This window comes from Manacus vitellinus, unplaced genomic scaffold (assembly GCF_001715985.3).
Source record: "Manacus vitellinus isolate BGI_N305 unplaced genomic scaffold, ASM171598v3 scaffold_15_pilon, whole genome shotgun sequence".
NCBI lineage: Eukaryota > Metazoa > Chordata > Aves > Passeriformes > Pipridae > Manacus > Manacus vitellinus.
The window spans coordinates 14,667,679-14,683,723 of NW_021939122.1; the positions used below are offsets into that span (position 1 = coordinate 14,667,679).

At 41.8% G+C, this 16,045-nt stretch overlaps 1 protein-coding gene across 1 annotated transcript; it reads right to left on the reverse strand.

Moving 5' to 3' along the window:
* Positions 1–1,487: 1,487 nt before the first annotated feature.
* On the reverse strand, positions 1,488–10,995 carry SMNDC1 (survival motor neuron domain containing 1). Its single transcript, XM_018069303.1, has 5 exons — positions 10,703–10,995; positions 7,298–7,440; positions 5,288–5,449; positions 3,968–4,121; positions 1,488–3,214 (listed from the first exon to the last, which is right to left on the reverse strand). Exons 1-5 carry the CDS (start codon positions 10,820–10,822, stop codon positions 3,077–3,079), a joined length of 717 nt encoding a protein of 238 aa, XP_017924792.1. The 5' UTR covers positions 10,823–10,995; the 3' UTR covers positions 1,488–3,076.
* Positions 10,996–16,045: the final 5,050 nt, after the last annotated feature.

The following is a 16,045-nucleotide window of genomic DNA, read 5'->3' on the forward strand; positions in this document are numbered from 1 at the left end:
AAGGATCTTTTCCATGTCTATGGACATGGAAAAGCTTAGGGTTTTGCACTCTTTATACTCGCTTTCCCTCTGTCATTTCAGTGTTTCCAAGTACTGTCTGCTTGCAGTAGGATTTGCTGGCACTGGGGTAGGTACTTCATGTGCAGAGGCCCAGAAATCAACGAAGAGCATGAGTTCTGAAAAGTCAGGCTTCTTACTGAGTAGACCATTTAATAAAACTGGGAAATAAATTGTAAAAAAACCCCAGTCAACCAAAACACTAGAAGCCACACATTCTGGGTCACTTCAGCATTCGTAATATAAGCAGCTCTGTGTTTTGGCAATTACCAGCATTGCTTAATTTAATTTTTTCTACATGAATTTCTCGAGCCACTTTACTAAAACTGTTCCAAAGCCAGACTTCACACAAGCTGGCCCCATCCTACAGATGAGGCAAGAGCATCAAAAAAACTGAAGTGGTATAAGGAACGGCTGTGTGACCAATACAGCAGTTTTGGTGGGGCTTTTTTGTTTGTACAAGTTGTTTTCAAGCTGTTCTCTCTTCATCTAGACCACAGCAGCCACAGTGGTGGTCTCCCTGTGTCCCTTATTCCAGGTAAGGTGGTCCAGTAAAAAGTATCAAAACCTTTCTTTCAGCACTTCTTTGCAGTGCCCAACAGAAGGGTTACAGCAAAGTTCAGGAGGCAAAGCAGTTTGTAAGAGAGGTGACAGTTACTCAAAGTAAAGTAAAGGTATAAGTTGCACTAAATTTTTTGAAAGGTGCAGTTAAAACCAAGTCCATGAGAGCAGCTAGTCCTAACTAAGGCTGGACTCTTCCTTACCATAAGGGAGGTTCACACACCTATTGCATTCTGTTGACTCACTGTATTTCTCTTCAGGACTAGTGAGGAAATAAATAGTCCTGGGATGGTCTATTTATTGTATCTATTACATTAGAAGATAAGCAGATGTAGTACATGTCAGGTATGGATTAAGCCTGTTTTTCCAAAGACTACTTTCTATTAAAAGAACAGGTGGAGTTAAGGCTCAAGATTGCTTCCTGAAAGCTCCAGTTCTGCCTACTTTGGCATGTTTCAGTTCTAACTCCAAGATGCTCCTGTTGGACAAGTGAAAGGGATGCTGTATCACAGCTATCTGTGAAAGACAACAGGTGACCTTCCTCAACAGTGAGCTGTCAGTGTGGCACAACTGTCACCTATTTAATGCCACTGCTGGGACATGCCTCTGTAGCTGCAGCACAAACTCCATTTATAAAAAGCAGAAGTAAGGTTATTTCACTCTTCAGAGGTTTTCTATGCAAAAGAAAATTTAACCCCCCTGCTACCAGTGAAGATGAGGAATTAAGCAATATCTGCTTAATCTTGCAGTGAGTGTGCAGTACTTGTGACCCACTTCTGAGTATTACGTTCTGTCCAGCAGATTCTACCCCGTCCTGATGATTTGTTGTCATCATCCCCCCCATGTATACTTCCACTACATCAAATATATCCAGCAGATTTTAAACACTTTATTTAATAAAAGTTAAACATACAAAACTGAAATTAACACACTTTGTATTCATAAAAATCACCCTCTCCCATTATAGGGAGAGCCTTTTTCTATGTATGGATTCTAAACTACCAGTTGTAGAGTTTAGCTTGAGTTGTGACTCAGGTAACTGATGGACATTTCCACCAATCAGTGCATCAACAATTGCTGACGTGACCTGATCTAGTTAACAAATTACAAAATGAGCTACATTAACATAATATACAGGGAAATAATGGTCCGAATCAATGGACAAGACACACCTTGTATTTAATGGGGGAAATAGCTGATGTACTCTTGTCCATTAACTCAGCCCTAGATTTTACAAAAATAATATCTACATTGTATACAGGGCTACCCATTAAGTTCTTTAAACACATTACGGGTTCAGAGGTGGCACCACTACCGTAAGTGCAAGACAAGTAACAGAGGAAAGCAAATCACAGAGGGAATACAAGAAAAGAGCTTTTACACGTGGATTCCTGGATAAGATTGAAGGGGCTCAGCAGCACTGTAATACAGCTGAAGTTACAATGGACACTAGGGCCAGTCAGTTATTTAAGGACAGAAACTCCAGACTAACCTTTACTCACTCACAACTAATTAAGTGGGATCTAGGCATTCCTATCTGCTGTGCCACAGGTCTCCTCGACTGCACAGAAGAGGCCCAGGCACAGGCTGTCACTGTTACATCCCAGCTCTGTGACTGTACCATCAAACCTACAAGATCTACAGGAGGGGAGAGGACAGCTCCTTTCCAAGCACAGCTGGTTCCACTCTCCAACTCCGATCCTTGGAGAGGGGGAGGATTCTTAAGTACAGTTCCTTGTCCTATGGTTTTCTGGTTACATTTCACTAACTTCCTATTAAAATTTGATGAGTATTTAAAAAATTAACAAAGAAAACCCCAACCAACAAGAAACAGCATCTCCTCTGCTTTACTGCAAGCACAGGAAATTCAGACTGGAATTAAATTAAATTGTTTCTAGCACGTAAGTCATCATTAGTAATAAAGATCCTATGAGCCCTGTTCTGCCCTCATTTACAGCGGTACAAATCAATCTTCAGTGGATTTGTAAGGGAGGTATTTGAACTTCCTTAGCAATTCCATGTGACATACAAGCTCTCTCCCAGAGCTGCAGCAGCTCTGTAATGCTGAGCATGTCACAGACAGCACCATGACTACAGAGACCAGGGAGGCTGTTAAGGTGCCATTGTTATACCACCACTTTTCTTAAAGGGGAAAAAAAAAATCCTTCACTACTGGTATGAATGAAAGATTCCAGAGATCAAAGCTGCAGACAAATACTGCTTTGAGAGTAACAGGCAAGAGCAGTTAATGAAAGTGTTTACCTGCTACAAAAGGTTTAATGGTTGGGGGGGTCAAATCAATAGCTGGAGATTTAAGGCTCATAAGCTGAAGCCAAAGTGATGGTGACAGAAATGACTACTCACTATGTGCCAACAAATAATTTACTTTTAGAAAAATATAATGATAAAAAGATAAGTGTAAAGCCCTGCAGAGATGAAGTTCCACCTTTTTCACCTGTTACTGAGGCATCAAATGCCTGACATTATATTTAGAGGTATCTTGATACTGTGTCATGGGTTTGTCTGCAATTCCACATGTTCCAACTCCAACTTTGCCAGTTACGCTCTCAGGGGAAGCAAAAATACTCCTCTTTACCTGCAAATAAAACAAAAAACACCATTTTTGAATAACAACTAGGTGGATTTTACAAGAAACAGGCAATCATTACCACTGGAAGTGCTTCTACATTCTCAAGTTCCTCCCCTACAGACAGGCACAGTTTCTAAAGGCTGGCTCATCCCTGACACACCAGCACGTGAGGCAACAGAGCTGGGAATCTCCTGGCACCTAAGTACTGGATGTGATTGCAGTACTCAGGACCTTGGGCCAATAAATAAAATGAATAAAACTGACGTCTCATAGGGTGATTTCTAATAATGGTTCATAAAGAAGACTGAAGTTTTACCACTGTGTCTGGTAGCTCTTGGTCAAACCAAGAGAGAAACAGAAAAAGACCTGAAAACGTCCTCACTGCCTTTTCTGCACCTGCTGTACCAGGGCAGTTCCTTAGCACTGTGTCTGCTGGGTCAAACAGAGCAAGAAGCCAGGCTTGGAGGTGAAGGGGGGCCCTCAGGTTCTAAGCTCCAACAAACACCACCTGGCAGCTGACAGTGAGCCCAGCTCTCCCAGTTAAGTGCAAGCTCAGTCTCTTAGGCACAGCACTCCTCCAAAATCATCCAGTAAAAAGCCAGGCCTTTTAAGTGTACAGAATACCAAACTGCACACCTCAGAATCCCAAAGACAAACTCCACTTTACATCCCTTTATAAACCATTTCCTCCTTTCTCCCAAAGTACTGCACAGAAGTCTAAGCCCTGTTTTTATTCACATACTGACAAAGCAAACCAACCTGGCCTTTTTTGTTTTTAGAATAGGCTCTGTTGTTAAACTGTTGCCACTTGACTTTCTGGTCCTCCCGTTCCTGTTCAAGTTCTTTAATTCTCTGAGCTTTTTTCAAAGCTTTCTTCTTTTTATACTCTCGTTGCTGGGCTATCATCTCTTTTCTGGAGAAAAGGAAAAAAAAAAAGCAAACCCACATTTCAAGTGTGTTCCTTTTCCTGTAATAAACTAAACCCCCTGTAAAATAGACATACACAATAGTTTTTCAGAAGTAAATTACATAAAACAAAGGTTGTAAATATTCTCCACTTCTGGAAGAAAAAAAAAAACCAAACAACAAACCAAAAACCCAAACCAAATCTTCCCATGGATAAGCATTACTTTGCTTATTTATATATTTGGCATAAGAACCACCACCACCACCTGATAAAGCCCATGTCAAATGCAGCAGCCAATAGGATCGGGTGCAATTGATTTCTGAAACTGAAAAGGGACCTGTCAGCACTCCTTCATTTCAGAAGAATTTTGGGTTTGGAAAAATTAAATAGCCCACTGGAGTGGAAAGCCCAAAATTTTCTGGAGATCTGCAAGACTCCCCTGCTACTAAGTATTGGATGGGGATGGAAGGGAAAGAACAAAGATTAGGTTACTTCGGTGAAGATAAGGAAGTTTAAGGAGTCAGTCTGTGCCACAATGCAGTGTCCCTCTGAACAACCATTTAGGGAAGGGATCATTGGCTATAACAAACTCTGAAATCGTACCATCTTTTCTTGTCCAACATAAAAATACTAAAAAATGTTTTCAGCCCTTAAAATTACCTTTCTGTGTAAAACACAGCAGGATACCAAGTAACATCCCCAGTGATGGGGAGAACACAGCTATCCTAACACAGGGATGGGGCAGAAGTCCTTCCTACTGCTAAGCTTATTTGTTAGTCAAACCATAGTTCTGGGAACAGCCTGCACTGGATCTGGGCTGAAATTCTCCATTTTCAATTAAAAAGTACTAACTTTTTTTTTTTTAAATCTACAACTCACATACCTGGTAACTTCAGATATCATTATCTGAGTACAAACAAAGTCTGTCATGTTATCTTGCCAGGACAGATAACACCTGATACCAGCCACATTAACCTACCAAACATTATATTCTAGATTGATTTAAGCTCCTTTTTCAAGCAAAAGGTATTCAAGAGATGTAAATTAAAAAAGAAAAAAAACACACTTCTATTTCATTAACCAATTTTTATAGCTGAGAAGGAAAAATACCCAAAACCCAACAAAAATGACGCAAAAAGCAACATTCAGACTTCTATTTGTGTATTACTTACTTGGACATGGGTTTGTTGCCACTGTCCTCTTTTGCTTTTCTTCCCTCTTCCACAGGCTTGAGGTTGAACAGAGGTGTAACTTCAGCATTGCCATATCCAGCAAATGTGACTGCAGCTGTTCCATTCTCCTCATCTATTTCTTCAATCTCAGCTTCATAACACCTGTAAAGATATCATGGCTGTAAGCATGTGAGTAAAGCTTTAATACTCAGCCCTTCAACACCTACACTGTCAGCCAGCTAATGCCCCTAAACTGAAAAACTTGCAGATATCAGCCTTGATTTTCAGGGACACTACACAAATCAAACCAAGAGTTGTTTCCTTAAGGACAAAGGGGCAGAAGAGCAAAGACTGGAATCTGCTGTATTTGACCTTTAGCTTTAAGGAGCAATGGCCTCACTCTTATCAAGACCAATGATTAATGCTGGGGCCAATCTAATCAGATATCCTGACTTGGTTTTAGTTCTGGCAGGTCATGGGATAGGAAAAAAAAAAAAAAAGTGCATTCATTCACAGAACACAGTTTTCATGGAATTCACTGAGGAGTTTTAGAAAATGTCAGCTCACAAGTGCAAAGCTTTGGTTCCATTTTTCTCCATATGAAAAAGAATTAAGAAAAACTGAAGCTTTCAAAACATTCAACACTTCAAACCCCAAACTTTTTCTTATTGATTTAAAATAGCAATTCTGAAATTTTTACAGAAATTAGTCCATTTCATATTTGTGTATGAAAGATTTTGCTCAAACTTGACCTCAAAATGGGAAAAGATGAAAAAAAGTGATGTTTCCAAAAATATATGTCTAAATTTAGAGGAAAAAGGATGCATCAAGAGCAAACAGAGGAATAAAATGAAATATTTCATAAACATGATTCCAATTAACATTTACTAATTTCTTGGACGTTTTCAGTGGGACAACGTCTTGAGTTGAGCCAGGTGAAAATACATGAAAACCCAAAGTCTGGTTAGCTCTTCATGAAACACTGCTCCCTTAAGAAATGTTGCAACAGAAGCAGCACTTTTTTAAAAAGGCAATACAATTAAGTCCAATAAGATTCACTTCAGTGGACACTGGCACATTCTTCCCCAACCTCTGATTGTCTAACCTGGTGATGAGAGCAAGAAGAATAACCCAATGGTGACCTAAGACTACAAAATTCAATTTTTAAGTCCTAACACAAAAGCATTTTACTCAATAATCTGTGACAGAAGAACTGTTCACTTTTAGGTTAGTTTCCTACCAAAGATTTCAACAGCTATACCAAAATGTCTATGTGGTTACTACATTGTTAATAGAACCACATTTGCTGAACAATAGAGCTTCTCTCTAAGTGGTAATGATTGGAATGTTGCTCCTGCATAAATAGTAATTTAAAAAAAGCTGCAACAGTTACACATTTTGCAGTATGGAAAGTAATTTCAGACTGTTTATTTCAAAAATAATGGAGTCAGAATGGTCTGCTTGGGTTCCCAGAACTTCACAGGCTAATATAATGGGAGACCAAATCCAAAAGGTTGATTAATGCTACAGTTACATTAGATAGCTAGTAATTTCATAATCAAACCCAGCATTTACAATTAAAAATTCATTTCCAGTTAGAGGCACAAACTGAGATATAGCAAGGATTTTTCTTCATAGCCATCAGTGACATACACGTGAATGCAATGATCAATTATGAACTATATATCCCGAAACATTTACAAAAGATTGCCCTGACAGATAAATTCATTAAATTTGTCATTTATTACATTAGCAAATGGTAATTTACCAAAGCTACCCTACTTTTATAAGGTTAGTGACAAACAGAGCATTTCTAGATGCATTCACCACATCTCTTTGCTATCTATCTAAAACACTGACCTTTAATAAAGACAGTAGAAGAATATCTATCTAATGCCATATTTATTTCTTTCTTTTTGCTTTTAGTCACCCTAGGTCAGTTCAAACTGAATGAAAATCTCTTACCATTGAACTATTTCATGTAACTGTTAGAGAAGTTTCTACACTTACTGTCCATCCTCACTCCATATGGCCATACACCTGTCCCCAACCTTCCATGAGTGGCTGGGCAGGGCAGAAGCAGAACTGTCAGAACTTGCAAGAGTTTCCGAAGGTTGGGTTGAAAGGAGATCTTTGGTTAACTCTATGACTTCCTAGAAAAGACAAAAAAAACCCCACAAAGAATAATTTTTCCAACTCCTTTTACCACACTTATTTTTACCCCAAGCTTACTGGTTTAGGATTGGGATTTTTTTACATTACTGTACTAAATTCATAGCTTATGTAAAGTGGACTAGTTTTGTTTATTAATAGTTTAATTAAAATCATTCATTGCAAGTGTAGATAAAAAGATTACGGCCCTCACTGTATTGCAGTAAAGCTGCCTAGGCCCTCCTCAAATTTTCAAAAGGTAGCCTATTATTTTTATAGCATTTCTTTCCTTGGCTGAACTGCAGCACCAGGAGCCAGGGTGGCAGAGCACCTTCCAAGACTGCCACACTGTAAAGCCTCTCATTCAGAGAAAGCATTCAAATTACTCATTCAAGGCGGGAGCATTCAAAAGCCCCTCCCAACTTCCTGCCAATATTACATTCAGGAGCAAGTAATCACGACCTCTCTCACTACTGTTAAAAGTCAAAGGAGCCGGCATCTAAAAGGCCATTTAAACTTCAAGTGTAATGCAAAGAAACTCTGCAGGCCTCAAATAAGAAAACTTTAGTTCTTTGAGTACCTCAGCATGAACCATTGCCACTCTCCTAACAAACAATAAATATTTTAATCAAGAGAGGGTTACAAATAAACGGTGCTCAAACTGAAAGCCTGAACTTTCCTCTCAGTTTCACACCTTAGTTCAGCTATGCGGTACAAAGACTAGCTAAGGAAAATGCAGTAAAGCTGTTTTTCATTCCTTCAGAACCTAAAGAATTGTAAGCACGTCCCAAACAAGTTAATACAATACAAACTTACATGCATTTTTATCTGATAAACCATACAAGTAGCATGAATGGTCTATCAGTTTGTTTCTGTGGCAGCTGTTAATGTCCTGATTTCCAACAACTTTCTAACAAAAATTTTGCTCTTTGCTTTAGAGGAGCTGCTAATTCATAACTGCACCAGTGAGCACAATCAGTAGCAACTGAGAGCACAGAATCACACCATTACTTCTACTACCGTGGTCTCAATTTTCCATAACACTAAAGCTGAAGAGCAATAGATTTTGATTACCAAGTTACCCAATTTGAGAAAATAAAGCATTAGAGTAATTTTTCTTCCCAGGTGCAAATTCCCAAACTATCCTCAACATGACAGCTGTATTCTGCAAATCCAAGAGGTACTATGCTTTGAGACAGGAATCTATCTCAGCAGGTCAAATACATCACATCAGGCACAAGCTACACCTGAAAGCTACTGCAACTACCAGTTAACACCAAACTGTTGACTTATTCTTGCCACACTCAGAGATGGCTTACTGCAGAACTTGGATATGAATAGTTTCAGACAAGTCTACCAAGGATCCTTTGAATTCAATAAAGTCACTGGCACACCAGCCTATAAAATACCAAACTTTAGGTAAAAATCTTCATCCCATACCCACGTATCATAATGCTCAGCTCACAAGACACAGACTAATTTTATTGCAAGCCAGGAGACATTTCATTCCAAGAAAATTTCTGAGCAGGACTTGGACTACCACAGCAGCTCAGTACAGCCAAACGGGTTGAACAACCTGGCTTGGTGCCACTACCCCGTGACATGAAGGTCTGACCCACAGAAAACACCAGGTACAGTCTGCCAAGATTCTTCCTGACCAACTGGTCTTTACAAAGCCAGAGAAAGCTCTACACTCCAGCACACAACACCCACAGATCTCATCTTCAGTTACAGAAGAAGACAGCTGCCATCAACCCTACTTGATACAAAAGGTAAGTTTGGTTCTTGGGTGCATAGACAGTGTCCTAGAAACACTTCAACAAAACAAAAAGTGAAAACCTAGGTACTTATAACAACTTCTTCTAATATTTAATCTTGTTACTCAATAATAAGCTAAGTATACGAGATGCATTACTATTTGTAACGGAAAAAAAGTTTCAATTACATAGTAACCATCTTTTCAAACAGACAAAAAGCTGTTTAGTTGGGACACTGAAGCACTGAATCATTCTTACAATTGTTTGTTTAGTTGGCACATATCAAGTCTGCAAAACATTATGTCATTTTCAAGGTGGAACATATGGATAGCAAACCTTTTGGGGACGAAAGTGTAAAGATCTTCCCCATTCTGTGCAGAAAGCTTTTATTAAAAAGTTTGCAAGTTGTCCTTTCACATCAATGATCTCTGCATATCAAAGCCGAGGTCGTGTTGGTATCGGAAATATCATCCCATATGGGTTTTGCTGTGCATTTTAAAAATATAAAAATATACACATGCTTTTAACAGTGTACAACAGAGCACATTCAGATGATCTATCAAGTGCCTTGTGAGCACAAAGCCTTTGCAATTTAAAAGGATTTCTAAAGATCACTGATTTGAGGCACTACTTGTGTTTTTGGCTGAAGCACCGTTTTTACTGGTTTATTTCCATACAGAGCAGTGGTCACTGGATCTTGCACTGAGTAGTTTTATATATTTTTACACCTAATGGCTAAAGCAATCCACAACAGAAATGAAGCAGCATCTTGCACTCTCAGGACGAATTTTAACAGCACTGCTAGGATTCTTCATATGTCAATGTGTCTTTATATGCACAAGCGTCTAAAAGACCACGTGAAATTAGGCTGGTGGCCTTCCTGTCACCAAACAATACCCCAAGGTCCTGAAATGGTTTTTAGCTGTTAAGAACATGCTATGGTCTCATGGCAAATGACAAACACAACTCTTTTCCTTCCTAATATAAAAACCTTTACACAATCGAGGCTCAGATGCACAAGAAATACAGAACTACTCTCCAAAGCTTTTAACGTTGCAAATGCATTTAACGAGTAAGCAGGTTCTGGATCAGGTTTTTTCAGAAGTCAAAAATAAACAGAAAGGCATCATGTGAAGCCCAACCATCAGCCTTCAGCATTAGCAAAAGCAACAAAAAATAATGGCTTTGACAAATGCTTCAGGAAAAAAAAATTTAAAACCGAGACACAATAAAGACAGCACTGGCATATCTTTCACCACTCTGGCTAAAGTTTTTAGTAGAAGAGTTTGCTGTACAAATGAGTACATTTTTTTACTCATCCAAAAGGACAAGTTTAAAATAGGCCATGCTTTAGGGTTTTCAAATCAACCTACCATTACTGTATCAAATTATGGGAAGAGAAAGTAACAAACCCATCGAGTATATATTTTTGTAACAGTACAAATACTTAGGAAAGATGAAACAACTGCTAAAGACCCTCAAATTTCACCTACCCTCCGGTTCTCACCTGTAAGTCCTTCTTCAGTTTCAGCAAATCCTCATTGTCGGCATTCCCAGATAAGGCAGCCTCGACTTGCTGGAGCTGAGCTTTGTAGCTGGCCAACTGCTTGGCAAGGTCTTCCGACATCTGCAAGGAACACACAAACACACACAAAAACCCCTCATCAGAACAATATCCGTACTACTTTTTAGACACGGCGTGTGCGGTGAGCGAGGCGAAAACAACAAACACCGTGAAAAGGTGCTACTAAAATATTAAATAATAAAATAAACGGCTGTTCCTGAGCGAGTTCTGATAAAGCCAAAGCTCCAACACGTGCGTGTGCGGGGCACACGCGAAGGTTACAGCGGGTGAGCTGCGGGGGCTTCACCAAACCTCAACCCCCGGGCCCCTGGAACACGAATGCGGGTCTCCGGCAAAGCCCCGCGCATGGCCCGTGTCCCCTCGGCTGCCGCACGCCGAGGGCTTCAGCCATCGAAACCTGTGCGCAGCAGGGACGCAGGCCCCCTCCGGCCCCTCGCGGGACGGAGCGGCCGCTCGGGGCGGGAGCGGGAGCCGGGCCTAGGGAGGCCCGCGGCGGCGGGCAGGCCAGGACAGGCGCAGGCCGGGCCCGGCCGGGCCCAGTGTCGCTCCGAGCGGGCAGGGCCGCGCTGGGGGTGCCGGGCGGTCTCAGCCGGCGGTCTCACCTCGGCGGGTGCGAGGGTTCCCGGGCCGGGGGCGCCGCTCCGGTCCCGTCGGGCCGCGGCCGCTTCGCTGCGGCTCCTTCCGCCGGGGCCGGGGGGGGGGGCGGGGACTCGCGCCGGCGCGGCGCCGGCGCTCGCGAGAGCGGCCCCGCAGGTCACGTGGGGCCGCCGGCCACGCCCAGAGCGTCACGCGGCGCGCGGGGTCACGCGGCGAGGTCAGCTCCGCCCACCACCGCGCGACGGGGGGGGGGCCGCGCCTGAGGGGGCGGGGCTGGGAGGGGGTCGGGATCGGAGATGGAGCCACCAGGGATACTCGCCCGGCCAGACCCTGTGAGGACCGGGCGGTGGCGGCGGCAGCGGTAGGAGCTCCTGGTCCTCCTCAGGCAAATGGCGCCACTGCGGCTCCGCGGGACGGGGTCAGAGCTGCACTGAGGCGGCTGTGCCCTGGCAGGACTGACGGCAGCAGCGTCACGGAATCACGGAATCGGGTTGGAAAAGACTTCTGAGGTTATCGAGTCCAGTCTGTGGCCGAATACCACCTTGGCACCAAGTGCCACGTCCAGTCTTTCCTAAACACCTCCAGGGACGGTGACTCCACCGCCTCCCTGGGCAGCCCATTCCAATGCCCAATCACCCTTTCTGTGAAGAAATTCCTCGTAATGTCCAACCTAGACCTCCCCTGGCACAGCTTGAAACTTCTCTGGGGCGAGGCACGGTTCTCTTCAAGTGTCCAAGGCCGGGCTGGTCGGGGCTCTGACCAACCTGGTCTAATGGCAGGTGTGTCTGTCCATGGCAGGGAGTTGGAATGAGAAGATTTTTAAAGTTCCCATCCAAACTGTTCCATGACTCTTTGCTCACAGAGGAATCATGTTAGATTTGTTCTCTCTGAGCACATGCTGCTGGAGGGGACCGTGGGTCCCTGAGCCTGCCTGCACCCCATGGGTTCACTTGCTCACATCTTCATTTGTGTCAGTATCAAACACAGCAACATTCTCTGTCTGCTTACACGATAGTTAGAACCATGCAAAGCTTCATACAAAACCGTTTAGGAGAGAGAAAGTCTCGGTATTTGGTCCTACAACAGGAGAGGAAAGGGGGAAGAACAGGGGAGGAAAAGCTCAGTGGCTTCTTCAAGCCTGTCACAGGAAGAAAAGTATATTTCTGGTGGAAATCCAGTAATCGACTTGTCTGTGAGCCCATGAGCCAGAGAAATTAGGCAGGTACCCAGAAAGTGTCTTAGTATTATTAGCAAGAGGATCTGTGTCTCCTGCAGACATCCCATCTCATGGTCACAGTGCTGCACAGGAAGGTGACTACACTTGGACTCATTGGGTTTGTTTACATACTAAGGGGGAAATACATCTACTGTGTCCTCAGAGGATATCCTGACCTGGAATAAAACACACTTCTGTATCTTGGTATATCATTTGGTAATTAAAATACAGAAATTACTGAACACTGTTCAGAGCCTGATTGATGAGATCATGTGTAACAATGAAAATAGCAACAACATCTTTTTAGTATTTTCATTAGTATATCATAATAAACTAGAAATAGGTAAGAAAACATTTTCTGATAAGACTTTGTGGACAGATCAGCGACTGTAGAAATACATACAAATTTATCGATACAGAGCAATCCTAATGACTTTGTGAGCTTACCTGTGAGTTAGTAGAGCCAATTTCAACTTCACATTTCAGAACATGAAATCCAGGCTATATCTGCAGGATTGAAGTGACAGAGAGGGACTGAGGAGGCATGTAATGTCCAGGTATCTCCAAAGGGAGATACTTACCTGGAGCAAAAGGGAGAACACTTCTGTGGTTGTACCAACAGGAGCATAATGCAATATTTTACTTCAATAAAAGCTTTGGCGATAGTTAATATTGAAACAATATATGTGGGTCTGGAGTCTGGAGTTTTCATGGGGTCTGGAGACTTCTAAAAAAAGCCACCAACATTATTTGATGGTTGGAGAGAACGTTCTTCACTTAATAGCTGAGATGCTCAATCTGTTTAGCTCATAAAGGAAGACCAGGAGCTGATTTGACTTCATCATATATCTAATTGGAAAGAAAAACAGTATGAAGTACTCGGAAAAAATAAAAAATATTGCAACATCCAGTTGACTAAAAGCTGCAGATATAATTGCCTTTAAGACTTTTTTAAATTATTCTCTTGGTTTCTACAGCTCAGGATAGTGTCTCTTTGGACACTGTTTCAACACATGGTGTTATTCAAATTCATGCTGTAATGCAAACTCATGCTGCTATGTATAAGAAGACAAGCCAGATCCTGAAACCACTGATCTTTAACTCTTATAAACTGAAAATTCTCATTAGTTGCATCCTTAAAACTGGATTTATCTTCACCCAAACGTAGAGGGGTTTTTTTCTAGGTTTGACTAGACAAGTCAAACTTTTATACTATATTGAGGGAAAACAGTGTAGTCAGGATGTCTTCCTGCTATCTTACAGATTAGACTTTCTAAAAAATAAGTTTTACAGTTCATTAAATGGATGGTGCTTGGAGGGATACATTCATAGTAGCACATTGGCACTATTTAAAACAATTCATGTCCAGTTGTTGTCAAGATTTTGTTCTTTTTGTTATGTGATCAAAACAAGTCCAGGTATGTTTGTGTCGTATCTGAATGTTTCTAACTGCATCCAGTACTTTCATCTTATCCAGGAGCAGCAGAGTAGCCACCAGAACTGCATCTCTTCAAAAATCATTACTTTTTATGAGATGTTTATACATTGTAGTGTAGTATTACAGAGTATTCATTGAGTTGAGCCACATTATTTACAGGCTATAAAGTCATAATGCAGTAATATAATTATTAAAAGTGATTGATACCATGTTACTGGAATGTTTATCTCACATTTTGTCATACATGATACAGAGACCTTTGGTGTAGTTTATTGCCAAATGAAGGCATGTCAATTTAAGACAGTAATTCATCACAAATGCTGCAGAATTTGTTTCCCTAATTTAGCAACAGAAAGAAAAGGCAACTGAATTGGCTTTTACCATTAACATTGAGGCTTTCAGCTGTGATTCCTAGTGGGAAGCTGTCCGGTTGACGTCACTGTACTTGCGGAACAACTGGAGGAACTGGTGTAACCGGAGAATTTCTGGCCGTGCTGGTGCTGTAGGGTAGCAGATAGCGTGATCTGCGATAGTAGTGAATGGACAGCTGGTTGGGAAGGGGAGGTTTCCAGTAACTGGGATAGCTGGGCAAGCCTTGGCTTTCAGGAAGGGGTTGCCTGGGTTTAAGGTAAACTTCCACAGTTGGATGAGACCCTGGCGTATCCTGCAGCCGCGCTTGGCTTGACCAGGAGGTGGCAGCGGTGCTGCACAAGACGTCTGCATCACCAGCCGTGTTTAACTCGCGGCTCGGCACACTGAACTCTACTGTAGGTCTGCTGCGTGATTTTTCTGCGGTCTGCTGCGTGATTTTTATAGCTAGAGCTAATGGAAACAGTTATAGGAAGTTATTCTTGAAGATAACTGGGACTACAAAGTCTTTTGAAACAAGTATGTGCTATGGTGAATAAGTACACTTAAACCCGCAATATTCTGCATTCCTTAATGTCAAATCCTGAAGCAGCTCAGGGTCAGAGATTGGAGTGCTCAGCAGCAATGAACGCTGTGAAGACGTTATTATATCCAAATGGGTTTTAAAGTCCTGCTTTTCAACCTTGTATTTATGGATTGTTGTGCTCAGCACAGGGACCTAGTAACTAGGAAAAAAATGGGCTTCTGCAAACAAACCAGTCTGTCCTCAGGACAGAAATTGCAATCCAAGTCTAGTCCAGAAAGGAGACACTGGATCTTTCTAGGCATTTCTGGTAGGCTGCCTGCCCAGCAGGCACTGCCCTGTCAGTGGGGCAGTATCTCAGGCTTGATAGATATTGGTGTATTAATTTGCATCAAGCCATCAAGAAAACAGTGCATTAATATTTCAGTTTTTAGGGTTGTTTTCCTGAAAATATGGTGGGGGTTTTTTTTGTTCAGTTGTCCTGTGCCTCTAAGCAAAATTTGCTTTATTTTAATTAGTCTTTCTTTTTTACCATTTGTCATTATAAGCAGAGCAGTCAACTTTGTCCATAGGTTACATAGATACTCCACTTGTTACACAGATACTGGAATTGTGCAGTATTTCCCATTATGAGGCATTGTGTTACTGTTGTCCCTGCAAAATTTATTTCTATAGGCTGACCTTTTTTTTTTTCTGCACTGGCTGTTTGGCTTCAGCTGAATTTAGGAAAACTTCAGCAGTTTGGCACTTATAAAATCAAGTTATAGAAAGAAATGTTGCTTGGCAAGGCCCTTGATGAAAGTATACAGCTATGCTGTTGAGAGTTTCAAGTGCCATTTGTTTTAAAGCACGGGCTCAAAACTTCTTAGGGAAGTTCTGCGTGTTTCAAGACTTCACTTTTTGCTGTTCTACTCTCCTGAAGTTGGGCCTAATTGTAAGGTTTTGCAATACCTGCTTACACAGAAGTTTCTGTGAAAGTGAAGTCAGTTAGGTGAGCATGTGTGCGTTCCTGAACATAATTTGACCCTCTACAGCCCTGGAATTCATCACAGATTGTGGTGCTGAGCAAAGAAAGCAACAGCTCAAACATCTTCTGTGCTCGGAGTGACTGCAGGAATTACG

Coding starts and splice junctions, on each gene's coding strand:
- SMNDC1 (XM_018069303.1), bottom strand. CDS start 10,822: ATGTCGGAAGACCTTGCCAAGCAGTTGGCCAGCTACAAAGCTCAGCTC. Junction 5,450..7,297: donor ATATGGAGTGAGGATGGACA/GTAAGTGTAGAA, acceptor ATATCTTTACAG/GTGTTATGAAGCTGAGATTG. Junction 4,122..5,287: donor GGCAACAAACCCATGTCCAA/GTAAGTAATACA, acceptor CCTTTTCTCCAG/AAAAGAGATGATAGCCCAGC.